Here is a 24,429-nt window from a genome sequence, read left to right as displayed (position 1 = left end):
GCCCAGATCCAGCAAATTCCACCTCTCCCATTAACACTTTGTCGCATTCCCCGCAACAACACCCTCATCAACCAACGAATTCGCCCAAACCTCCAACCAGGAGTACCCAGAGTCCGCGAGTTCTGTCGAATCCGCAACATTGGGATCAGTACCCAGCTGCTCCTCAACATCATCGGGGATACCATCGCCATCTGTATCAACGGGCGTCTCGCCGCTACCGATGTCTCCGACGCCGCCGAAGTCGTCTTCGTCGGAGATGAGGGCACCGTCCGTTCCGTATGTGAGGAGTTGAGCGATTAGGGAGTCGTCGACTGCGTCGCGGACGAGGGAGGCGCCGACGTCTGTTTTGATTGTTAGTTCACTGAACTATTTCCCAAGGGCGATGAGAGGAGAAGGGATAGGGTTCGGCATACTCTCAGTAACGTAACTAACGACCTCCTCAGGCGAGAGGAGTGTCGAAACAGCCGGGTAATCGTACTTCTCCGTGACGATTTCCATCCCGCCGTAGGAAGAGGATTCTTCGCCAAGGGGTGATCCATTCAGGGTTCCGTCTTGGTCTGGGTCGTAGTAGTTGTTCTCGACGTAGCCGTGGAAGTTTTCGTTACCGCGGGTGAAGGCTGTGACGCTTGTCGAGGGACCGCTGATGAAGTAGTTTTGAATGATGTTTGCGTCTGCATCCATATATTAGTATATCCTCCATTGGAATATTTTGGCCTAGGAAGGGGACATACAGGACTGCCCGCTTGAATCACCAGCAATATATCCACCTCCACCACCCCAGTTATAGATGAGGTTGTTTGTAAACTCGTTGACGCCCTTGACCTTGGGGTTACGCGTCTTGTTGTCGATGTAAAGGTTTCGGAAGAGAGAGACGCCGCCGTCTGTCTGCATGAGTCCACCGCAGCTGTGCGTCTCCAGGCCCTGAGCGATGATGGTGTCCTGCACCGTAATATTCTCCGCTGTACCGCTAATACTGAATGTCTCGTCGCGGCCCCATGAGACGGAGACGTGGTCGAAGATCATGTTTGTACCTTCGGCTATGGTGATGCCATCTTTGCCGCTGTCGCCGCCGCGTCCCATTCGGCTGTACTAGTTAGTAGAATCTCTCGAAGATGGAGATGAGTTGAGGCATACATTCTGATATACCGCACAATAGCATCATCGGCATTGGAAAATGACCATCCGTTACCATAAACTGTGATTCCGTCACCAGGCGCTGTCTGCCCTAGAATTGTTACGCGCTTAGAGACGACAATCCTATCTTCGATGTTGATGACACCACCAATAGCAAAGACGACAGTGCGATCGGTCTCGGACACCGCATCGCGCAGGGATCCCTCTCCTGAGTCTTCAAGGTTCGTTACAACGTAGACATCACCGCCGCGACCACCGACTGCATTGGCGCCGAAACCCTCAGCGCCAGGGAAGGCGACCAGCGCCGCTGCTGACTTGAGCAGGCCGAGAGTGAGGAGAGCGTTTCGCAAATGCATTTTGACGTCTGCTAAAACGTTTGATTGCAGAGTCTGGGGGGGGTTGCTCAACTTATACCCAACAATTGTGACTCCATAAATTGTAGCATCAATGCGCGACAACGCACCCACGTTCCTGCAAGAACATGAAGAGCATTACCCCATAAGGAACGGAGTCCTGCAGCCGAGTGCTACAGAAACAACGAACTGCTGACGGTTAGACGTCCAGTGGGAGATAAATGAAAAGGAGTCAGGGCTTTTGACTCGCTGCGGCTAAATCCTGAAACGCGGAGAAGATCGGCGCTTGGGATAGAGTGCCCAGCTTGGACAAGTGACAGGTTATGCTCCACTTCCACCTATGAATAGCAGTCATGGCATATGTCCGTTTCGAACAAATTCAGGGGAGCTGCTGGATATATTGAACAGGTTTGTGGTTATTCAGCCCTGTTCGTGCCCGGGGTTCGGAGCAGCACTCATGGAAAACAGCCGTCGCCGCCGAGCCCACATTAAGAGTCAGACCCAAGGCCTGCAGCGCAAGAAATTAAGCTGCCCAACTGGTGTAAGACAAGTGAAAAGAGGGAGTAATGTGCATATCGGCAATACCTCCGGGAATTCCTGATCAAACAAACAGTTGCATTTGCGGACTCTCTTAGAGCACAACAAGCAGGCGGTTTCCCGGTACTTCGAGTAAAGCAGAACCTACCAAGAAGCCATCTCTAAATGGTGAAAGACATCGGGAAGGCGCGAGGCTCGCTCCTTCCTTTATCATGGAACCATAGTTCGCGAGGAAAGAGCCATGGTTGCTCCTTCCATATCCGAACATCCCTATTTCAGCATGACGTGAGGGCCAGATCTAGGTGTTGCACATAAATCAGACCTCCTGGGCTTCGTCCTTGCCCTCGGGGCTTTTGTAATGGAACTCTTAAATAGACACAGTCGTGCAGTGCAAGAGTTGAAAGAATATGGCCTGCATCAGCGAAACAATCAAGCAAGACCATCGCGAGATCCAAGCAATCTACGACCGCATCGTCCACTCCACAGACCGCGACGAGCAAATCCGGTGGCAGAATCTCTTTGTCTGGGAGCTTGCTCGTCACTCCGTAGGCGAGGAGATTGTCGTCTACCCTGCGTTTGAGAAACATGTCAAGGATGTTGGAATTGAAATGGCGCAGAGGGATCGGGAGGGGCATCAAGCTGTATTCCCAACTCTTTTCATCAGGTATATCTGAGAGTATACGCTGACTATACCCAGGTCAAGGAACATCTAAAGAGCTTCCAGCAACTTGATCCCTCAAACAATCAGTTCCTTCCGACTATCAATGATTTAATGAGCGATCTGACCGTGCACATGAAGGAAGAGGAGACACAGGATCTGGTCATGCTTGAGGATGCGCTTTCTGAACATGATAGCCATGCTCTCTCTAAAGCATTCTCACGAGCCAAGATCTTTGTCCCTTCTCGCGCTCACCCTGGTGCCCCCAATAAGCCGCCCATGGAGACGGCAGTGGGACTCCTAACGGCACCGTTTGATCAGGTGGGTGATTTATTCAGGAAGTGGCCGAAGAAGAGCCAAATTGCTACATAGACATCGTCATAACGAGTGCGGCAAGGCGGGGAGGATATTAACATGTCATCCTTGTTGTGAAGGTGTTTAGAGCGTTTATATATTCTCGTTGGTCATCTTTGGGGAGCCGCGGCTGGAGTCAAGCTGCCCCAAACAGCGCGCCCGCAAGTTCCATAGACTCTTAACCTCGAATTATTAATTCGACCACATAGCTAGTAAAGACTAAGAATAAAGCATACAATGCCGATCACAAACAAGCTCATCGCATCGAAAATCCTGATCATCAATGGGCTTTGCACAGGGTGGGTTCCTATATACTTCACTATGACGTTAAGATCTAGATCTCATCACATCTCTAGGCACTTAAAGGGACAATATCCAACATTGACTCAACATCAACAACAGAACCGAACAATAAATCCCAAAATCAACTGAAAAAATGACCTCCATCCCAAAAACAGGAACCCGCACAACCCTCGACCCTGAAATCGCAACATTCACATCCTCCAACCCCACCCTCGTATTGGGCGGCGGGAACCTCCTCTCAGAACGCCGCATCCACACCCAACTCGTAGGACTCACAAACACGCCCAAAGAAAAACAATCACCAATCAGGCGCGTGGAATTCACTGCCCTCCGCGGTCCACACGGCGCAATAAACATCCGCGTTCTCTACCCGTCCCATCCGCAAAAGAGTTCCCGGGACTTGGTACCAGCCCTAATATATTTCCATGGAGGCGGGTATACAGTCGGGACAGCAGATGAATTCGAGAACGGGTGTCGCATCCTAGCCGAGAAGGCAGGGGTCCAGGTATACATCGTTGAATACAGACTCGCGCCGGAGTGGAAGTTTCCGACGCAGCTGGATGAGTATGTTTCTGTTATTGAGTGGGTAAGGGGCCAGGGAGGGAAGGAGAGGGGTGTTGATCCTGACCTTGTATTTGGAGGAGGTGATTCTGCTGGTGGGAACATGACTGCTGCCATTTCGTTGAGACTACGTGATGAAGGGAAGAAGGGATTGGCTGGGGCGTTTTTGCTCTATCCAGAGGCGAGGGTGCCGTTTGATACGCCTGCTGCGGTGGAGAATAATGAGGGGCCTTATCTTAGTTGTGAGTGTTATTTTGAATTTTAGGTGGGCGGATGCTGATTGAATTTCAGGCAATGGGATATTCGAGTTCGCGAGGAACTATGTACCCCCTGGAGTGCCGCCGTCGACACCATACATATCGCCAGGGCAGCAACCACTTGAGAAACTGAAGAACCTGCCACCTACAAACATTTATACCTGCGGCTTTGACTGTTTACGCGATGTCGGTGTCGAATACGCTTCCAAGTTAGAAGAGGTTGGAAACAAGGTCAAATGGCATCACTACGAAACTCTGTGCCATGGTTTCCTTCAGATGGCACCTTGGAGCTCGGCGGCTATGAATGCTCTCATCCAAGTGGCTACAGATCTCAAAGAGTCGGTTGAGCAATTTTGAGGACAAGAAGGGTGTCATTGCGTATAATGATAAGTATGTACATGTTAACGATGCGTGTAAGAATAAGACACGCAAGGGGGTAGTCACACATTCCAACAGGAACCACCAAGTCTAGGTCGCCAAGATAGTACTCAAAGCAAGATCTTTTTGGCCACCTCAAGGTCTTCAATCTCTTTTGAAAGCTGCATTCGTTGTCGATGAATAACAGGATCTTCTCCAGCAATATCCTCTAGCTCTTGATCGGACAGCCGGTACACAAAGGTCGGAGAGAGGAGCCTCATAGGACTTTTCGGGCCGCTCAGAAGGTAGTAATTGGCAGATTGCATGACCACGTTGTCGACGAACCGAGCCTGAGCGACATTGTAGTATGCTTGAAGGATGTCGTGGATCTGCTGGACCATGTAGTCCCGATTCGAGAATCCTGGCATTGCCAGCTTGATGTCTTCGAGGCGGACCACCTTTCCTAAAGCTGCGTTACCAGCATGGAAGGTCTTGTCGGCGATTACCTTTTGCATCTTCATTTCAGGACTGAAGGGGGTTAGTATGGTCATAAGTAGGAAGAGTCGAAGTTACTCACCGACTCTGCAGTGAATCCGTGAACGACTGATGTAAGGAAATCAAAGTATCGTTGCGCTCATTCTCCAGCAAGAACCGAGTATGTTCAATTGCCTTTGCGTACTTCTTCTGCAACTCATCGGTCATGATGGCCAGCAATCCTCGGGATATCCGCCCATCAACTGATAGATCGTCCAAGACACTTATAATAAAGGCGTTGACAACCGCGATAATGTCGCTGATGTATCCCAAAGCAATGCTTCCCCACTTGCTAGACTGTTTCTTCATGACAGTAGGGAGAAGAGAGGTGTTGAACGTTCCAAGCTCAAAACCACGCGAACCGAGATACTCCGACTCCAGCCACCTGAAGATGTCTTCGTCGACTGGCGGACTCAGAAGCTCAGGGTCGGTCAGGGCATCGTTGACATCGATCCTGGTATCAATCTTACGCGTCGTGATATGGCCGTCGTCAATGACTCCCTCGGCATCCTTTGCTTTGCTTGATGTCGACGGTTTTGACTCGCCGTCGTCTTCGGTGCGGAAGCGATAGATATGCCCCATGCTCATCATGTCGGACTTGAACTGGTCGTTGCGGTCGATAACTGTGGTCGCAAGCCGGAAACGCTTGACTTTGTCGAAGATGTCGTCTGCACCGTAATTGCCGCGCAGAGCATTCGACATGACGTCCTGGAACCTGGCGACGAGGTCCAGAAGGAAGTCAACCTGCTGATTGCGGTTGATTCTCTCCTGTCCGAGAGCCTGGAGAGCCGACTTGGTCTCTTTGAGCTTCTTGTTGATGTCCAAACGCACCTGAAAAGTCAGTGAAGATCAAGATTAGTGCTGTACGATCGCTTACCATTGGAAACTCTCGTCGAGCGTTCTCTGTGACAGTCTCCTGCAAGCGCACCCTGAGAGACTCGATACCAAATCTATCTGCCGGAATTGAGCCCCAGCCCTCTCTCATTCTGAGTTCTTCTTCCACCTCCAGACGAGTCTTGTCGCCAATGGCCAATTCGCTCTTCCCAAGATTTCGAACCAACACCCAACCGTGTCTCAGAGGCATGCTCTTGCCAGAAATCAGATCCAAAACCTGATGTTCGGCGCCGCGATCGACTAAATCGGGTTTTGTGAGTACACCGAGAGTGCGCTGTCCTTCGGGATCGGCTTCGCGTGCGCGTTCAATGACTTCCTGGGTTGCCGCGTCGACGTTGGCGGGAAGGACAGCGAGGATGATCGACCGAGGATTTCGCATATACTCTTGAACCATACTGCGGACCAAATCGATATCGTGCTTTGTTGTAACTCCAGGGGTGACGCTCTTGAAGATACCAGGGACATCAATGACCGCTAGGTGATCTTCATCGGGGCCACTGATTTCCAGGCGAAAGACATGGCGAGAGAAGGTTGGCTTCGACTGATCCTCGAGACTCCGAATACCCATTATGGTGTGAACCTAGACACATTAGAGATGAAGCTTGAAAAGTTCGGCGAGGTCCTACCTCGTGGATCATGTCAGAGAACGATTTTGGATCCAAGTGACCCGCCTCAGTCCTCGTCCATGATTTCAATCTGGCAATGCATTCTGGGTGTGATTGTGCCGCGGGTTTGATAGAGGCTCGAATGCGACGAGAGGCCTGTCCTGCGGCTCGACGAAAGACGATTTGTGTGGCAAAGCGAGTACACAAAGTGCTGTCGCGTGGGAACGGTAGACCGGTCAGACCCTCCAAGACAGAACTTTTCCCACTAGACTGGTCGCCGACAGCAATGAGCTGCGGGAGAGCGACGTAGTCGCCGACATTGCACGCGAATAATCGATCAAACTTTTCGAGGAGAGCGGGGTCGGTGAGGGAAGTGCTGGTAGGGAGGAGCTCGTGATGTTCCGCCATGGTATTTCCTTCAAGGTCAAAGACCGTCGGCTCTAGCGATAAGATCGGTGGTAACGATGAAGATGCCCGGGGGTGCAGATGGCGCACTTGGGAGGTCATTGTTGTTGCGACCGTCGAGGAAGAAGCTCTTCCTGCAAAAGGAGCTCAAAGAGGCAGGCATCGCTCATGGCGCCTCCTCGATATGGAGCGCAGGTTGGAGAGGCAACTGCGTGATGCAGAGGTCGGCACCTGCCAGGCCATTATCGCTCACATGGTTCAAGGTCCATCGTGCTTTATCGCAAACTCAAAGTGAGGAAATCAAAATTGTCGCTGACATCTCCATAGCAAGTACCAAAGCGGATGGCTTAGGGCTGCGGATGTCAGGGGAACTTCTGCAACTGCCATCGAAGCAATAGTCGGAATTTTGCTGCCTGCTAATTCCGGAGTACGCACTTTTAAAGGTAGACACCAGCACAAAACGAGTTAATGATCGACGATCAATGGGGCAGCAAGGCGTGGCTGACTCGTCATTTTGGAAGGGTTTCAGAAGCACAAGCCACAGAAGCCCTTGATTTTGTTCAGCAGAAAAGTCCAGAAAATGAAAAGTCAGTGCTTTCTTACTCATCGGAGAACGATAATCCCGGGCCAAAGCCGGAGTCTCTACCATTTTTAGAGTGGCAGCAGCGCCAGTGGACATGGTGGAGCAGACACTAAGCTCATACCAAGCTCTTTTCCAGCTCTTTTTCCGCTGAGCATACGCGGCGCCAAGATCGTCGTCTCTAAACAGAGCCCCCGGTTAAGGCTGAGTACAGCCTATGGATGGTCTCGAATTACGCATTCTCCTATCCGGATAATTTTTGATGAAACCTCTGGATATCATGGTGACGCGGCGGAAGTTCCGGAACGCCCGCAGAGGATGTGCAGGACGTGTATAAGAAGGGGGAAGAGATCGCCAGATCATTCGAAGATCATCACCAACAATTCTTCACTCTCTACTCATTCAAAATGCGTTTCTCCAGCTTCTTTGCTCTTACCGCGGCCACTCTGGCCCTCGCCCACCCTGGCGAGAAGCACGACCCCGTTGCCCTGAAGCGGGAGATCCATGCTCGCGATGTCCACGCTGTCCGCGCTAGACAGGCCATAGACACCTGCTCCAACTCCGATGAGGCTGTTCAGCTGAGACAGCGCAACGTTGCTCGTCGCGCTCGTACTACCCGCGAGCTCCGCGAGAAGCGTGGAATCACTGCCAGTGAGTCTTGAAGCCCCCGATTGCCACACCGCGACTAACAGATTAGACCCTTCCAAGTGGCGCCGTGACCTTGCTGCCCTCGAGGAGTGGGAAGCCATTGACCACAACAAGACTGGCATCCTGAACTACGCCCCTGACACCCGCGCGGAGGAGATCTTCGGTGGCAACACCAGTGCCATCCTCTCCCCCACCGTTACCGATGGACCCTACTACATCTGGGGTGAACTCACGCGCCAGGACGTGAGAGAGGACCTGTACTCTGACGGTGTCGATCTCTTCCTTGAGGTCCAGTACATCGATGTCAACACTTGCCTTCCCATCGAGGGTGCCATTGTTGACATCTGGAACGCCAATGCTACTGGTGTTTACAGGTATGCTTTCCCGGATCCCTTTCAAAACTTGTTGCTGATAACTTGCAGTGGTGTCGTCGCTACTGGTAACGAGGCCGCCGACGGCTGGGACTCGACCTACCTCCGTGGTATCCAGGAGTCCGACAAGGACGGCATTGTGACCTTCCAGACTATCTTCCCTGGTCACTACGACGGCCGTGCCATCCACACCCACCTGCTCACTCACATCGGTTCCAAGATCAACAAGAACAACGGCACTCTCTCCATCGGCACCGGCTCTGTCGCTCACATTGGCCAGCTCTTCTGGAACGAGGTTCTCCGCTCTGCCGTTGAGGAGACCACCCCCTACAACCAGAACACCCAGGCCATTACCACCAACGCGGATGACATGTGGAGCATTGAGCAGGCTACCGACGAGTTCGACCCCTTCCCCGAGTACGTCTACCTTGGTAACGGTGTCGAGGACGGCCTCTTCGCCTGGATCCAGATCGGTATCAACGCTACTGCCGACTACACCGACAACTCCTACTACAGCATTGCCGGATACTACGGTGAGGATGGTGGTTACCAGAACGCTGACAGCGGCGCCATGGGCGGTGGTGGTGGTGGTGACATGGGTGCTCCTTCTGGCTCCATGTCCGGTGCCATCCCCAGCGGTACCGCTCCTCCCTCTGCTTAAGTGAAGCATGAGATTTGATTGTGTTGATAAATTGGCGATTCAGTTCTTGATGGCGCTTCAAAGACATAGAGCTATATAATAGATTCTCTTCGCTTCAAACAACCCATGATGTAGTCGTAATAATCTCGTATTGCTCAAGAAGTTGAATCATGGGATGCGGTCTGGGATCTCGCCCCGGGTGACGCGCATCTCTTAGATTTCAGACGGAGAGCGGCCGCCCGTTGGCGTTCTTAGAAGTCTAGGCCTCGACTGTGGGGCATTAATATGCAGGGGAGATGCGGGATGATAAGCTAGCACTAAGAACGTCCGTTGACTTACCGAGTCATGCAGATATCGCTGGCCCAGAGTAGAATTCTAGCAACCTACTTGTTCATCGTGGACTAGGGTGCTCCGAACTTGCAGTCACAACCAGAATGTATCAACATGAGCAAGAGAACTCCTTGTGTACTTTCTAAAAATTCATCCGAATGTATGTGGCACGCAGCGTCTATATACTTTTCTGTCTCTACTCTCCATGGAAAAGCCCTCTGCCAGGTTCAAGAGAACTACAAAACCCAGCTGTTCACATACCTACCGAGCATCAACCGCATAGAAACCGTTGCCCAGAGGCTGCATCGTACCTTCTAATCCCAGCACATATACAATCGTACCTGCCTCAGCTGGTCTGAGCCTCACGGCTTCGGGAAGGCGCGACCCAGCACTTAGTCCTACTGTTGGGGAAGGAACGGAGTTCCCCGGCTCCGGCCTCGGGTCAACCCGTTCAGTCTCGCACTGCGGCTCTAAATGATGACCATACCACTGCACTTATGAACGACATCATTCTACAGAGCTTCGGTGATATACTTGTTCGACCGAACATCTCAACTCGGCGAGACGACATCGGCGCCGAGGTGGCTAGTTGCTTAAATTCCTTTTCTTTGTTCGCATAAGCAGAGATGAAAAAGCAACAATGCCCGTTTTACTAGGTACCGGAGAACACACTCCGCCTGTGAAACCCTGCTTCTTATCCTGGCAGAGAGCCTTTGCGAACAGAAAGATGTACTTACTTCCCATGGTTAGGGCTCGTGTACCCCAAAGATTGCGCGATCGACGGATAACGCCGACTTATCCGAGTTCCCCACTGGGAATTCTCGCCCGAGGGACACCTCCAAAAGAAACTTTTTCCGGTCGCGTTCCTAATTCTTTAAATATTCCCTAGCCTGGAATAAGGTCAGGAATAGGGAAAAAAGAGGGAGTCAAAAAGCCAAGACTGAGTGAGAGATGGCAGACTCAGGCACCCTCGGCCGCCAACCAGTCGGCGCGCCACCAGCAGCGCGCGAGAAACAGCCTGTGGAGCACGATCCCGATTTCCTGGTAAAATGGGACACCGACGACCCCTTGAACCCTCAGAATTGGCCCGATCGGTATAAGTGGTGGGTGACTTTTCAGCTTGGCATGTTGGCACTTGCCGGCAGTCTGGGTTCGAGTATTATGACTCCGGCCGATCGGATTATTGCGCAGTATGTGGGGGTTAGTCAGGAGGTTTCGGTGCTAGATGTTGCGCTTTATTTGTAAGTTATTCTCTTCTCTGTTGTTGGTAGGTGGGTTGGCTGACTGGATAGGGTTGGGTTCATCTTTGGCCCTATCATCTGGGCGCCCATGTCTGAGATCTGGGGACGCAGAGTGAGTATCTTGCCTGCGGTCTTTTGCCAGGCGATCTTTGCCATTGGAACATCGCGCAGTACAACCGCCGCCCAAGTTTTCATTACAAGATTCTTCACTGGCTTCTTTGGCTCTGCTCCCATCAGCAACGTCACCGCTGCACTCGGCGACATGTGGAGTCGCGAGCAACGAGGCGTAGCAGTCAGTCTATACGCAGTTGCAGTCAACGGTGGCCCATCTCTCGGCCCCGTCATCGGCGCAGCCCTCGTCACGAACCCAAACCTCAACTGGCGCTGGACAGGATACATTCTCGCGATCTGGGTAATGGTCACATTCATCATGGCCTTCTTTTTCCTACCAGAAGTATACCCGCTCGTTCTACTAAAGCAAAAAGCGCAAAAACTACGCAAGGAAACAAACGACAACCGCTACTACCACCCACACGAACACCTCAAACTAGACGTCCACTCAATCGTCACAAAGCAGCTCTCCCGCCCGATAATCATGCTTTTCACCGAACCCGTCGTCACCTGCATCGCAGTCTACGCCTCCTTCGTCTACGGCGTCATGTACCTAACACTAGAAGTCTTCCCCATCGTCTTCCAAGAGATCCGAGCCTGGCATCCCGTCACCGCCGCCCTTCCCTTCCTAGCCCTACTCATAGGCGTGATCTCCTCCGTGGGCCTAAACATCTGGAATCAAAAGCGATACAACATCATCGCAAAGGCCGCAAAGGGTCGACCAGTCCCAGAAGCCCGCCTCCCACCCATGATGTTCGGCGCGATATTCTTCGTCGTGGGGGCCTTCTGGTTCGCGTGGACTGCGAAGCCACCTCACCACTGGATCCTGCCCTGCCTAGCGGCATTGTTTATAGGAATCGGCTTCAACTGTATCTTCCAACAATGCCTGAACTACCTCGTTGACATGTACGGGCTTTTTGCGGCGAGTTCGACGGCCGCTGTTACTTTTCTCAGGAGTATTATGGCTGCTGGATTGCCGTTGGCTGCGAGGCCGATGATTAGGGCTTTGGATGTTGGGCCTGCGGTGTCGATTATTGGGGGTGTTGCAGCTGTGCTCTTGCCGATTCCGTTTTTGTTTATGAGGTTTGGGCCCAAGTTAAGGGCGCTGTCGAAGTTGACGCCTGATAAGCCTTAGGGGTGATATCTGGGTGGTGGGGTGGTTTCTAGAGTCAAGGATTGGATGATGTAATGATGGGTTAAATAGAGTATAGATCATAGATACAATGATGCTTTGATGTATATAATCTAACATGACTCCGTAAGTAAGTGACCTAGTCTCTCACAGTCTGACTACGCACCTAGACTTCGGATCTATCCGACGACATATGTACAGGCGGATATAGACCGATCAGGATATATCCGATATCCGAAGCCCGAACGAGATTAACTCCGAGTCTTTCTTGTGGGAGGGTTAGTTTATATGGAAGTACAACTGCAGCATTCGCGGTTGTCTGTAAGTTACTGTATATGAAGCGGATGGCACTGCAAAGTTAGAGATCCGTTGCGTCTTTCTATTGCACTAACGATATGATATCTACCTAGTCCGTTGATTGTCGAGACTGTAGGAAAACCCCCGGACTGCTAACAACGAGACTAGTTCAGGTATTTATCAATCAGCCTTGATTTTGAGATAGAAGAGCGTTGTGAAAGGGATGAGCCTATATGACTCTTCTTAGCCTATCTAGATCGAACCTCTCATAGCGTCAAAACCAGCGCTTAGGTCCGGCGCTTCGGAGGAGTCCATCTCGATATACCCCTGCTGAACACCGGGATAATCACACCAAGGACCAAGAGAATCTTTATCCCGAACGTACTTTCACACTTTCGCCCTAGTCCCAAAAGTAGTAACCACGTACACCGAATGTACACCGGCATTGTCAATCTCTGCAAGATGACCCCGACAAAATTCCACAGCCTGCCCTTCAACCCTGCGCACTGCATCCTCTTAATGAAAAAGCGCACCCGCGCCATGAATGCCAGCGCGATAACCTCGAACCCAGCATCACTTTCATGACAAACCTCAATCTTCGTCACTGGCGTCAAATATTCCTCTCCCTTTCCCTGTCCCTGTCTATCCTCGTCCGTTTCTACTGTATACCTCAACGGCGCCCTTGGCGCAGCAAACCACCGCTTCACATTAGAAAAACATGCTTATTCCAAAGATGATTCCAAAGATTCGTTGAGATCCAAACATCACTCAAATCCTCATTAACTTTCGTGTGGAAGTGGCGGAGGAGGGGGGGTGTTATTAGGGACATGGTGGGTTCGTTTGGTCTTCTGGAAGGGGATAGGTAGGTACGGCTCTTCGATATCTAGGGGTACACGTAAACAGATGCGAAATTGTTGGGCGGGGGTACACTATAGGTTACTTACAGATGCTTGATGGTGTGAATGGGCGCGGTTGGTTTGGTTGTGGGTGAAAGGATACTCCGGTGACAAGGACAAACCATGCGCAAGTCGCCCTCTATACTCAACTTTCTACATAGTCTCACCGGTCTCCTCATCATACACAGAAATCCAATCCCCACGGTCACTAAACCACCAAACAAGCGTTCCCTGCTGGGGAATATTCACCCAGGCCGGCTCCCCCGCGCTGCACGTTGAAACCTGCGCAGCATATCGTTGTTGAGAGGACCTAAAATTTTCAATGTATAATTGAAGCGGGACACACATCTCCGGGGATATCTTGCGGTCCATCCGGACCTGGCCCACGGACTCGAGATGGCCGTCGTCATACCGGAGAATCATCCCGGTGTATGGGAAATGGTCTTGCGTTTGGTCGCGGCACAATCATACGCTGATGAGGCCGTTTAGGCGCGCTTTGCTTTGGAACCAGGTGGCGTCTTTGGGAACGGGTCTGGAGAGGATGGGAACTGGGGGTTCGCTTGGTGGCGAGGGGGCACAGTGCGCAACGCGGATATTCGGGTCGCAGGTGACGCCGATGTTGCAGAGGATACACTTGATGCGATCTGGGCTGTCGTGAACGATCCCTGATATGGCGCCGTCGCCGGGTTGGCGGAGAGGGCGGAATGTATAGTCAGTGCGATGGCCGAGTGGATCCTGTGGTCCAAATGTTGCGAGTCTTCCGAGCGATGTTTGGATCTTCGGGGGTTATTGTCAGCTAGGTACGGTGAGACACGAGAGATTCAAAGGAGAAAACTCACGACCAGGTGTAAATGTTGGGCATTTGCACCCCCATTATGGCGGACCCAGATATTCTCAATGACTTCCCCCGCGGTTATGGGGAAGAATATCCACTGTTTCTTGAGAGACGGTGCCTTCTGTTCCATGACGGTAGTGAAGAATTTAAGGGCATTTGATCGTTTCATGAGGCCATGGATGCCCAAGATTTTCTTCTCAGAGAGGCAAACCATGAGTCCGTTGAGATGAGAGCCCAGTTCAACATATTCGAGGTGACGTGAATGCTCATAGCTCTCTTGGGAGGGGAACAGGTTCCGCGGCTGCACGGTAGGAGGATCGGTAACATCCCATATGGTGCTCGGTTTCCAGGGAAGTGTTCGCCCTTGTCGAGGGGAGATTCCTTGTAGGGAAAGCCTCTAATTGAGTTTAGCTATCGTTCACGTTAAAATGTGCGACTTACGTTACGGCGGACATCAAGCTCTATTCCAGGGCCTGGGATATCGGTGATTTCATGCCAGGTGGAGTCGTTTGACTGGACTTTGGAATCTCGGCCTACAAACTGTATTTGCCGAACCCCAATTGTGTCAAGAGACAGTACGATTTGGTGGATAGTAGGAGGGACTTTCAGACATTGCTGGTCAGACGGTCCGAGCGTCTTGAAAGCATTGTTGCTTATTCGCGATACGTATGATTGGCCACGATAGATGATCCAGCGGACATATACTGTGTCGGTCAGACGTATCTGCGGCGACTGGGGTTCCTCATCGCACCTAGAAAGCTCTTCAAGTAGGCTACGGGGCTCTCCAAGGGTGATCAAATACCAAGACGGGCCAATAAAGTAGGCAATTGCGAGTTGAATCTCTGCCGGAAACCTCTTGAGCAAGCGCTGGTCGAAGGTTCTCGACAGCAGAGGAGCGGCCCAGGGGCTGAGAAGTCCTTGTAGGACAGAAACGTTGAGTCCTTCATTGGCGTCTAGGAAGTGTGGAGAGCCTAGAGGATCTGCAAGCGCCAATCGCTTTACAGGGGGTATCCGGCAACCCTTGTAGGTGATTTTGAGTAGAAAGAGGCAGTTGCGATGGAACCAGACTTTGGGGCTTGGTCTATGCGTGCAGTCCAAACATTCGAGTAACGAATGCTCAAGAACCTTGAGCTTCTTGAACTTGGATTCTGCATCAGGTCAGAGAGATCAAGACTCAACTATCACTCAGAAGTGTACCAAAGATCAGAGACTCGATACCGGCTCTCTGTCTGCACAGAAGACAAGTGGTCGCTCCAATGTGGATATCTCCGTGTCTATGGGAATCGAGAGAGGAGATTGGGCTAGGAGGATCGCGTATGGGCGAACTACTCTGCTCACGACTTTGTGTCATAATAACATACAAGGACACAGTGTTGATATAAGATTAGAACAGCATAATGGAAGACTGTTGATGTTGATTCTCGAGTCAGATTGACTGCTGCCAGGAACAACATTTGGCCGTTTCCGACTGTATATGTGCCTCAGGCATAAACAGTATAGAAGGATTCAAATCAAGTTCAATGATCATTGTTGTGTAGGTAGTTGACAGATGTAGTGGTGCTACGGTGAAATCTGGAGGAGAAATTGATGGTAAAGTGGGAGTCAATAGGTGTCACTTCGTGCTTGCCTCCCCAGATGGTCCTGCCAAGCAAGAAGAGGAGCTTTTTGCTTGGCAGATTCCTCTAAAATCAAAGAAGCCATTATGGCAATCTGACGAGGACGTGGGAGGCATTGGGTTCATCATGACTTGCTTTCCTAGGAGACTTGGGATACGCCCTAACTGCCCTCCGCCTTTGCCAAGGTCAACAGCTCAAGACAATACTTCAATGGACCGGAAATCTGACAACTGCCGACTGCGCAAAAGGTAGCGAACACCTTAGTCCTAACAAGGTGCAATATGGCAAGTCACTCTGGGACACCAATATCTGGGCTTCTGACGGTGCTGCGTGGCCGGTATGAAAGACCTTGAAATCGACCCATATGACGTAGCCTACATTCGGTGACATTCTTGTACCTTGGCCTAGCCTGCAGTTCCTTGGTGTGTTTTATTGTCTCAGATAGATGTTCAATAATCTGCAAGTTCTCCATGGGGAACCAAGTACCAAATACCAATGTACAACAATAGCAAGTGCACATTTGGTTGATGGTTCATCCAAAGTCCATGCAAAAGGAACAAGGAACAATCGCGCCCCGTGAGCACAAATAGCCACTTGCAGCCAGGATCTGCACCGGCTGATAAGCAGATTGGACGGGTTCTGGCCGCGATCCAAGGATTGAGCCAAGTCTCAGCCACGGCTCAGTGTCCACTGAGCTGCGCTGACGGGACAGAGGTTTGCACGGCTTGCATGAACCTCGTCATGATGAATAACATAACTAGCTTCAGCTCTCCAGACAAGGCTTGGATTCGTGGAAATGCTTTCCAGAGGAATACTGTACTTCTTAATTTGGAGAATGCTAACGGTGTCGCCACCCCCCACGTCTGTTGTGCCTCAGGCAGAGATCGGTATCACCCGCTGGACTCCACTGGAACCACTCGCGAGATTAACGGAGATTAAGAGGGGCTCCGTTTGATTGTTTGAATGGGTTCGGATTGAGGTCATTGCGTTGTCTAGAATCAGGTCTGTTGCACAGACTATGCGGATGTCCTAGTGTTGAGCTGTTGAACTTCTCTAACCAACACTTCAGGATACCAAGCACCAGTAGTTTACTTCTATCTGAAAGTAGAGTCTTGTAAATTTACCCCTCAGTAAGATCAAACCTATCAGTCGACCGTTTTCCAGCTTTGGCGTATCTCAAAACATCCCACCACGATGCGTAACCATTACGTGTTGCCACTCACCCTCTACCCCAGCTTCATAGTCTACCCCTACTTTGTTTCTCTAGAATACTCCAGACAGTAAGGGTCAAGAGGAAAACATATCCGACCGTACAAGACAAACGCGTCATAGTCCCTGCCGGGCCCCTGGTTCTCGATGGAGGCCGTACGCGTCCCTTATCCATACTGTTCACCACAACAACCCCAGGAACGTCACAGCGTGGCTCAACAACAAGAAAGACGAACACAATCTGAGATGAGTGCAAGGCAATCGGTGCAGATCAGCCGACCCAGAAGGGCCTGGGAATCCTGTCGAAGGGCTGCTACTTCATCGTACAGAGGGATCGGCCTCAGCTTCATGGTTCCTTAATGTGTCTGCCTGGGCATGAGGCTGGTATTGGCTACCATTGAACGCTGGTAGAGGTTCATGACGAGGGGCGATGTAATGATATGCACGGTTGTGACAGGGCTGATGTCATGTAGGGAGAGTCTATCAACAATTAATAGAAACGGCGACGTTTTGCGTGGGGATTTGCGTGGTGACAGCCGTGTTATCACTGTGACGTCATGCATCTACTGAGTATAGATCTCAGCCCTATATAAGAGCATCTACACCACCCCCTTAAGCTCAATCCATCAGAACAACAAAAATCAACAAAGCAATACTTCAATATGTCTTCTTACAACAACTACAACACTTCCACCAACGCTGGCCCCCATAACTCCAACATGGCCAACACCGTGGATCCCCGTGTCGACTCCGACCTTAGCAACTCTCAGTATGGCGCTGGCACAACACACGGCAACACCCTTGGCCACAACAATGCTGGCTACGGTACTACTGGCACCACCGGTACTACGGGCTACGGCAACGAGTACGGCTCTTCAACGACCTCTGGTCCTCACAACTCCAACATGATGAACAAGGCCGATCCCCGTGTGGACAGCGATAACAGCCGCTTTGCCTCTGGCGGTGCTGGCCCTGGCTACACTGGTACTTCGACGCACGGTACCTCGACACACGGTACCACTGGTACTACTGGCTTCGGCTCGTCCAACACCACATCCGGCCCTCACAACTCGAACATGATGAACAAGGCCGATCCTCGTGTTGACTCTGACAACAGCCGTGTGCACAACGCCGGCTACAACTCCAATACCACCTCTGGCCCACACAACTCCAACATGATGAACCAGGCTGATCCCCGTGTGGACTCCGACAACAGCCGTCTGCACAACACCGGCTACGGCTCATCCAACACGACTGCTGGTCCTCACAACTCGAACATGATGAACAAGACCGACCCCCGTGTTGACTCTGACAACAGCCGTCTGCACAACACCACCGGATATGGCTCTGGTACTACTGGCACGACCGGCTACGGCCATGAGCACGGCACCAACACCACCTCTGGTCCTCACAACTCGAACATGATGAACAAGCTTGACCCTCGCGTCGACTCTGACAACAGCCGCTCGCACCACGGTTCGGTTCCCCATGCCAACACTGGCCACACTGGTCCTACTGCTCCTGGCGCCAACTTCACTGGAAGCCACCGCGACAGCACCTCTACCAAGACCTTTGAGGATGCTCACTTTGGCACTGGCCCTCACACTGCTGGCGCCACCACTGGCACCACTGGCAGCCACACTGGCAGCACCAACGCCGGTCCCCACAACTCCAACATGATGAACAAGGCCGACCCCCGTGTCGACTCTGACCGTGATGGCCGCGCTGACTACACCCACAACACCACCGGTACTCACGGAACTCACGCCGGTACTACTGGCACCACCACCGCCCACGGCTCTAACAACGCTGGCCCTCACAACTCCAACATGATGAACAAGACTGATCCTCGCGTCGATTCTGACCGTGATGGCCGCGCTGATTACGGTACCACTGGTACCCACGGCACTACTGGCACCACCCACACCGGTACTCACGGAACTCACACCGGCGCCACCACTGGCACCACCAGCCACACCGGAGCAACGGACATCGGCCACCACGAGAAGGTCCACAATTCGAACCTCCTCAACAAGCTCGACCCCCGCGTCGACAGCACAACGGGCCAAATGAAGTCCAGCCAGAACTCGACCACCCCGCATGCCGGCTCCGGCCACGCAACAGGCACATCCAACACCTACGGCACCGGCGGCGGCGTCAGCCACACCCCCGCCACAGCCTCCAACAGCACGCACACCGACTACGCAACGGGCACGTCCAACTCGACCCGCAATGGCGAGAACGTTGGCTCCGGCGTCAAGGGCGCCGCGGCAGAGATCCACGCAAGTCCTGCCTCCCGCACCCAGGGGATCTAGAATTCTAACCTGCTAATAGGGCATGGGCGAGGCTCTGCGCGGTGGGATGGGCGCTGCTGTTGATCGGGCTTTCGGTCATGAGGAGGGAGTTGCGAGGAATGATGTTATTGCCCAGAAAGGTGATCGTGAGATGCGCTCTGGTAACTTCCACTGAGTGATGAGAATTGCTTTTCGATGAGACTGGCTAGTTGCCTATGCCGATGTCGATGTTCCTTGCTTTTGAGCGATTACGATGACGCGTTACGATATGATATCAGCTTATGATTTCCTTATCTGTCATATGTACTATAGTTAATTTGATGATTTTATCTGAACTTTCTTCCTGAATGTTGTAAAGAGTAGACCTCTTTTGAGTAATTCTTCCCACCTTCCCTGCCTTTGATCGATCCATCTCAATTAATATTCTCTATGATCCATCAGTTGACAATAACTCCAAGAGTGATGTGGAAGTCTAGCAAATCTCTCAGTCAGCTGGTCTTTACTAGTCTTTGGCCATGGGCGTAGTATTCATGATGTTCAACTTGTGTTGAAAGTTTTTTATTTTTGTCTCACAACATCTGCGGGTCTTTTAGCGACTTTTTTCCTGTTGCACGTTCTGAAGCTCACTTGTACTGAGAAAATGAGAGAGCAGAGTGGGGTTTGTTACAAGCGCTGCGTGAATTGCAGGCCAGTGGCCAGTCTGATAGAAAACCTCCGTGACCTTTGAAATTGGTGTGGTTTCTATATATTCTGACACAATCTATCAATGAAAGAAACCCCAGACGTTCTTGCCGCACACGCACCGCTCGCTGTCATCGATCGCGCCTTCCTTTTAACCCGGATATATGCATCAGGCGGGACTCCCATGACCAACTTGCGAACCTGGTTTCATCCTCTGCAAAATCCATCAAGCCTGGGAAGAGTTAACGTGCAGAATCTGGTACACCAATATAAGACCTCGGCTCGGAGCATGCTAAAGAAGCGGCTACTCCATAGTGGGCTTAGCGCTCAAAAATGGTCTTGGCAAATGGGACTAGTGCCCCGAGCTTTAGACAGGCCGCCGCCTGCTTGTAGGACGCGGGGACTCTGGACTTCTGGAGCAAGTCTTCCCGTCTCACACTCCAGCTCTCTCTCTTTCCACAACTGTCCGACGAATTAAGCCACGGTCGGAACGAACACCTCGAACCCAATGCAGTCAACTTTGCATATACTTGCCACCGTTCGGTAGCCTCGACTTCAGTCTATGGAGCATGGCCATGCCCGTTTCACGGACGGATTTCAACGGTCGCTCCACCTGTCAGTTCACCACAGTCCGGGCCTCCGCATTCCCCGGTTGCGATCGCGAGTCATGCCCATATCACTGCAGACTTTTCCCTCCGTGAAGGATGACCCGGTGCTATATCGTGCGACAGCTAGAGAGTAGTGCGGAGGCGGGCGCGGGTGGTTGATGAACCCAAGGACTGGGGGTGCAACGCCGATCATCGGACAATTCTCCGAACGCCATCATCCTATAACAAAACGATGGGCTTGCAATATGTTCGGCTATGCGGCTACGAATGTTGTCACTTCGCAAATGTCGTGTGCCAATGCTAGCACCGACAGTCTGACACGAGCTCTGCTGCGATAAGACTTTAAAAGGCGCACTTATAACCAGGGAACCGAAGCCGCTGACGTTGACCATCATTCCTAGTCTGGGAAGCTCTCCAGATCCTCCTCTTGGCGAGGTTCTCTCGAACATCCCTTGCCAATGGAATTATCCCGTGGGGTTAGACTACAACGGGGTTTTGATGTTCAAGTCAGGTCATCTGGGGTGGAAGTCTTACTTTGTGGATATGGAACGGGAGTACCGGGGGTTCCGCGCAAAAAGAACGAGGTCTGGACAGCGCGACATCTTCCCACATTGAACTCTGAAGCAAAGACGACCATCAATGGCGCTGCCTGAAAACCGGACGATCCTTGGTCGTGCGTCCAATAGCGTTTTTGACCACCTTCGTTAAGGATGGTGCAGGGCTTGGGGGCGGAATAGGAGGGACAAGCATCTCCAAGGATTCTTGACCAGTCTTAACTTTTCTTGGTGACTTAGGTTCTTCTCCAGATCTGGGGCCCCATTCAGATGACTTGCCCATGGGGAAATGTTAGCCCTGATAGGCCAGACCACCCATCCCCGGACTCCTCAAACCTTTCCACCTTCGGCCGTTTCTCTGCCGGCGTCCTTCCTCTGTTCCAACAACGGTAGTGATGCGACAATGCGCATCGAATCACCAAACGCCCACCTGTCATTTGCGTGCGTCGTCATGGCGTGGCGGCATAATCCGAAGGAGGTCGCACTCCAGATGCCCCCGGGCAATCGACAGATAAATGCCGTCCGTCCCGTGGTCTTACATCCCTGCTCGAGTTGTTTTTCCCATCCAGAAACTTCCTGAGGGTAGTCGTTTTTTGCTCGTACAAAAATGGATGACCGCGCCCATTCTTCTGCTAGCAGCAAGGATGCTAGGCAGCCTAGCATTGAACACAACGAGAAACCAAAGTCTCATGGCATCTATGACATTGAGGGCCAGGATCGCAACAAGTTGAACAAGATCTTTGAAAACCCTCTTGCGGGCGTTCCCCGAGATGTGCTTTTCGACGACGTTGATCTATTCTGTCAACGAAATGGCCTGAGCGAGCACAAGGAGCTCTTCCGCAAGGGCGCTCTCATCTCCCAGAACCCAGCGGTAGCCGAGTCTCTGCCCGAGCTGACTGAGGATGAGAAAGAAGCTTTACGACGGGAGACGACTCACAAATGGTCGCAGCCCTGGATGCTGTTCTTCATGGCGAGTATGTTCAACCCATTGAGAATCATCATTACCGAGTCAAAAACTTATGGTTAGCTATGTGCTCTATGGCCGCTGCCGTGCAAGGAATGGATGAGACCGCCAACAATGGTGCTGTCATTATTTACCCCAAGGTTCGTCGTGCTACTTCTATACAGATACCACGTGACTAACTAGACAAGCTCCTTGGTATTGAATCCGATCGTTTCTCTCCCCAAATGCAAGACAACATCACCGGCCTGGTGGTCGGCGCACCTTATCTAGCCTGTGCCATCATTGGCTGCTGGCTGACCGAGCCGATGAATCGATACTTTGCGCGACGAGGGACGATATTCATCTCCTGCGTGATAGCGGCGGTGGCTTCTATCTGGGAAGGTGTTGCAAACTCATGGGTCAATCTCTTCATCGCTCGCTTCGTCCTGGGTCTTGGTATTGGATCCAAGTCATCTACTGTTCCTGTCTACGCTGCTGAATGTGCTCCGGCATCTATTCGAGGTGCTCTCGTGATGCAGTGGCAAGTCTGGACCGCCTTCGGTATCATGTTAGGTATGTCCCGCTGGCCACAATATTGATTATGTGCTGACATACACAGGTAATATCATGGGTGTCGCCTTCATGGGCTTAGAGGAAGACCTGAGCTGGCGTCTTATGCTTGGCAGCACTGTCGTGCTCCCGATATTCGTCTGTGCACAGGTCTACTTCTGTCCCGAATCCCCTCGCTGGCTCATTGAACACAACAAGATCCCTAGTGCTTACAAGTCCTTCCAGCGACTTCGCAACACAGACTTGCAAGCTGCGCGCGACCTTTACTATGCCTATGTTGGCGTTGAGCTCGAGCGCAAAGTCAACAAAGGGAAGAACTTCTTTACCATGTTCTTCGAGCTCTTCACCGTTCCACGCAACCGTCGCGCCACTCTTGCTAGCTGGATTGTTATGTTTCTACAACAATTTTGCGGAGTCAACCTTATCGCTTACTATTCAAGCAGCATATTCCAAAATTCGGGTTATTCTACGCAAGAGGCGCTTCTGGCATCCATGGGAACGGGTATATTGAACTGGGTATTCGCTTTGCCGGCATTTTTGACCATAGACACTTGGGGAAGGCGAAACCTCTTACTATTTACGTTCCCCTGGCTAGCAATTTTCTTGCTATGGACTGGATTCTCCTTCTGGATTGAAGACGAGATTGAGAATAGCAGGAAACGAGTTGCAATGGTCACGACGGGCATGTACCTGTTTGAGGTCTTTTACTCACCTGGAGAAGGACCAGTACCGTTTACATACTCCGCCGAGGCATTCCCACTACATGTACGAGAAGTTGGCATGTCCTGGGCGACGGCTACGACGTGGTGCTTTAACTTTATCCTGTCGTTTACCTGGCCTATGCTGGAGAGAGCCTTCAGGCCGCAGGGTGCCTTTGGATGGTACGCCGCTTGGTGTGCGATAGGCTGGTGGTTGGTTCTGCTGTTTGTTCCAGAAACAAAGGGTATGTCGGGCCCTTGCCTTCTTGCTTTGACAGAAATGGGGTTGTGCATATGTTTTGGGGGGGGTTGGTTGGGCATGCCATATCAGGTGACCTTGGACATAACAACATGTGACAAGCTGTGATCAAGCCTGACCATATGTGATTGGCTATGTGTCACGTGATAAGGCCCCTCTACGATAGAAACATCTGGTGCACTCTCTCTGTTTATTGAACTCTGCATACTGACTTCTATAGAACTCACCCTCGAGGAACTGGACAGAGTATTCTCGGTCTCTACGCGCCATCATGCAGCATACCAGCTCAAGAATGCCGTCTGGCACTTCCGAACCTGGGTCCTCAGGCAGCGCCTAGAGCCGATGCCGAAGCTGTACGAGACTGTGGACACCTCGACGCCTGAGGTGCGCGCAGAGACAAAGCCGCATGCCGAGAACGTGGAGCATCTTACTGAGACTACGAGGGAGCTGAAGGGTGAGAATGGGGAGAGCTCTGGACGTGCGTAGAGAGGTACCGCAAGTCGGTTCTATGTATCTCTAAAGGGTAGTTTTGTACTTGTGCCGTGTTGTAATGCGTGGTGGGTAGGTGAAAGCTGTGGAATCTGTCTATATATTGTCTAATCATGAGATTTCCATGTCACTCTGTGTAGAGGTAGTACTCTCCTGAGGTTGATTATGTGTATACTTGGTACCCAGTACCTACAGAATGTCATTTCTCAATCGGAACTTTGGCGGCCTCATAAAATGGATCGTTCTTGCCTTGACTGCCCCCAAGAAGATCACGAGAAAGTCCCCTCTTCCTCTTTTCCTCCCATGCTCTTTTACCCTCCTTTTCCTATCTGGTTGTCTTTTTCTTTTGTTGACTCTCTTTTGGCACGCATTGGAGCAGCTTCGTTATTCCGAGGACAACAATCCTTTGCAGCATGCAGCGCCCCAAGCAGCGCCCCATATCCGGTTATTCTTTCACCGTTGACAAGCTTCAATA

General features: G+C 51.6%; 9 protein-coding genes across 9 annotated transcripts; 6 read left to right on the top strand and 3 right to left on the bottom strand.

The window, feature by feature from the left end:
• Positions 1–30: 30 nt before the first annotated feature.
• On the bottom strand, positions 31–1,490 carry plyC (polysaccharide lyase family 1 protein; the record flags this gene model as incomplete). Its single annotated transcript, XM_073775782.1, has 4 exons — positions 31–341; positions 414–671; positions 732–1,084; positions 1,135–1,490. The coding sequence occupies 4 exons, from the start codon at positions 1,488–1,490 to the stop codon at positions 31–33; spliced, it is 1,278 nt and encodes a 425-aa protein (XP_073626439.1).
• Positions 1,491–2,431: 941 nt separating this feature from the next.
• Positions 2,432–3,054, top strand: BDV14DRAFT_190945 (uncharacterized protein; the record flags this gene model as incomplete). Its single annotated transcript, XM_073771422.1, has 2 exons — positions 2,432–2,665; positions 2,722–3,054. 2 exons carry the CDS (start codon positions 2,432–2,434, stop codon positions 3,052–3,054), a joined length of 567 nt encoding a protein of 188 aa, XP_073626438.1.
• A 418-nt stretch (positions 3,055–3,472) lies between these two features.
• On the top strand, positions 3,473–4,514 carry BDV14DRAFT_209969 (alpha/beta hydrolase; the record flags this gene model as incomplete). The annotated part of the gene is made up of 2 exons (XM_073775781.1): positions 3,473–4,142; positions 4,192–4,514. 2 exons carry the CDS (start codon positions 3,473–3,475, stop codon positions 4,512–4,514), a joined length of 993 nt encoding a protein of 330 aa, XP_073626437.1.
• On the bottom strand, positions 4,510–7,464 carry BDV14DRAFT_176611 (dynamin family protein). The gene is made up of 4 exons (XM_073769277.1): positions 6,569–7,464; positions 5,926–6,522; positions 5,092–5,879; positions 4,510–5,042 (listed from the first exon to the last, which is right to left on the bottom strand). Exons 1-4 carry the CDS (start codon positions 7,052–7,054, stop codon positions 4,646–4,648), a joined length of 2,268 nt encoding a protein of 755 aa, XP_073626436.1. The 5' UTR covers positions 7,055–7,464; the 3' UTR covers positions 4,510–4,645.
• Positions 7,465–7,659: 195 nt separating this feature from the next.
• Positions 7,660–9,251, top strand: BDV14DRAFT_90351 (intradiol ring-cleavage dioxygenase). Its single transcript, XM_073777820.1, has 3 exons — positions 7,660–8,183; positions 8,230–8,554; positions 8,603–9,251. The coding sequence occupies exons 1-3, from the start codon at positions 7,940–7,942 to the stop codon at positions 9,210–9,212; spliced, it is 1,179 nt and encodes a 392-aa protein (XP_073626435.1). The 5' UTR covers positions 7,660–7,939; the 3' UTR covers positions 9,213–9,251.
• Positions 9,252–10,071: 820 nt separating this feature from the next.
• BDV14DRAFT_176607 (MFS transporter) lies at positions 10,072–12,128 on the top strand. Its single transcript, XM_073769276.1, has 2 exons — positions 10,072–10,762; positions 10,814–12,128. The coding sequence occupies exons 1-2, from the start codon at positions 10,473–10,475 to the stop codon at positions 12,006–12,008; spliced, it is 1,485 nt and encodes a 494-aa protein (XP_073626434.1). The 5' UTR covers positions 10,072–10,472; the 3' UTR covers positions 12,009–12,128.
• Positions 12,129–13,521: 1,393 nt separating this feature from the next.
• Positions 13,522–15,424, bottom strand: BDV14DRAFT_90336 (uncharacterized protein). The gene is made up of 4 exons (XM_073777819.1): positions 15,231–15,424; positions 14,475–15,181; positions 14,038–14,430; positions 13,522–13,975 (listed from the first exon to the last, which is right to left on the bottom strand). Exons 1-4 carry the CDS (start codon positions 15,382–15,384, stop codon positions 13,664–13,666), a joined length of 1,566 nt encoding a protein of 521 aa, XP_073626433.1. The 5' UTR covers positions 15,385–15,424; the 3' UTR covers positions 13,522–13,663.
• A 3,269-nt stretch (positions 15,425–18,693) lies between these two features.
• Positions 18,694–19,487, top strand: BDV14DRAFT_176602 (uncharacterized protein). Its single transcript, XM_073769275.1, has 2 exons — positions 18,694–19,140; positions 19,193–19,487. Exons 1-2 carry the CDS (start codon positions 18,928–18,930, stop codon positions 19,325–19,327), a joined length of 348 nt encoding a protein of 115 aa, XP_073626432.1. The 5' UTR covers positions 18,694–18,927; the 3' UTR covers positions 19,328–19,487.
• A 1,953-nt stretch (positions 19,488–21,440) lies between these two features.
• Positions 21,441–24,035, top strand: BDV14DRAFT_90296 (sugar porter family MFS transporter). The gene is made up of 5 exons (XM_073777818.1): positions 21,441–21,969; positions 22,023–22,099; positions 22,148–22,511; positions 22,558–23,451; positions 23,686–24,035. The coding sequence occupies exons 1-5, from the start codon at positions 21,603–21,605 to the stop codon at positions 23,949–23,951; spliced, it is 1,968 nt and encodes a 655-aa protein (XP_073626431.1). The 5' UTR covers positions 21,441–21,602; the 3' UTR covers positions 23,952–24,035.
• The last annotated feature ends 394 nt before the right edge of the window (positions 24,036–24,429 follow it).

Source organism: Aspergillus stella-maris, assembly GCF_047715825.1.
Source record: "Aspergillus stella-maris strain CBS 113639 unplaced genomic scaffold BDV14scaffold_41, whole genome shotgun sequence".
Taxonomy (NCBI): Eukaryota; Fungi; Ascomycota; class Eurotiomycetes; order Eurotiales; family Aspergillaceae; genus Aspergillus; species Aspergillus stella-maris.
Note: the sequence above shows the minus strand (reverse complement) of the source record. Positions and strands in the feature narration are given on the sequence as shown.

Coding starts and splice junctions, on each gene's coding strand:
- BDV14DRAFT_176611 (XM_073769277.1), bottom strand. CDS start 7,054: ATGACCTCCCAAGTGCGCCATCTGCACCCCCGGGCATCTTCATCGTTA. Junction 6,523..6,568: donor TCTCTGACATGATCCACGAG/GTAGGACCTCGC, acceptor TAATGTGTCTAG/GTTCACACCATAATGGGTAT. Junction 5,043..5,091: donor ACGGATTCACTGCAGAGTCG/GTGAGTAACTTC, acceptor AACCCCCTTCAG/TCCTGAAATGAAGATGCAAA.
- BDV14DRAFT_90351 (XM_073777820.1), top strand. CDS start 7,940: ATGCGTTTCTCCAGCTTCTTTGCTCTTACCGCGGCCACTCTGGCCCTC. Junction 8,184..8,229: donor GAAGCGTGGAATCACTGCCA/GTGAGTCTTGAA, acceptor CTAACAGATTAG/ACCCTTCCAAGTGGCGCCGT. Junction 8,555..8,602: donor AATGCTACTGGTGTTTACAG/GTATGCTTTCCC, acceptor GATAACTTGCAG/TGGTGTCGTCGCTACTGGTA.
- BDV14DRAFT_176607 (XM_073769276.1), top strand. CDS start 10,473: ATGGCAGACTCAGGCACCCTCGGCCGCCAACCAGTCGGCGCGCCACCA. Junction 10,763..10,813: donor CTAGATGTTGCGCTTTATTT/GTAAGTTATTCT, acceptor CTGACTGGATAG/GGTTGGGTTCATCTTTGGCC.
- BDV14DRAFT_90336 (XM_073777819.1), bottom strand. CDS start 15,384: ATGACACAAAGTCGTGAGCAGAGTAGTTCGCCCATACGCGATCCTCCT. Junction 14,431..14,474: donor AGCTTGATGTCCGCCGTAAC/GTAAGTCGCACA, acceptor AAACTCAATTAG/AGGCTTTCCCTACAAGGAAT. Junction 13,976..14,037: donor CCCAACATTTACACCTGGTC/GTGAGTTTTCTC, acceptor TAACCCCCGAAG/ATCCAAACATCGCTCGGAAG.
- BDV14DRAFT_176602 (XM_073769275.1), top strand. CDS start 18,928: ATGAAGTCCAGCCAGAACTCGACCACCCCGCATGCCGGCTCCGGCCAC. Junction 19,141..19,192: donor GCGCCGCGGCAGAGATCCAC/GCAAGTCCTGCC, acceptor ACCTGCTAATAG/GGCATGGGCGAGGCTCTGCG.
- BDV14DRAFT_90296 (XM_073777818.1), top strand. CDS start 21,603: ATGGATGACCGCGCCCATTCTTCTGCTAGCAGCAAGGATGCTAGGCAG. Junction 21,970..22,022: donor GATGCTGTTCTTCATGGCGA/GTATGTTCAACC, acceptor ACTTATGGTTAG/CTATGTGCTCTATGGCCGCT. Junction 22,100..22,147: donor CTGTCATTATTTACCCCAAG/GTTCGTCGTGCT, acceptor TAACTAGACAAG/CTCCTTGGTATTGAATCCGA.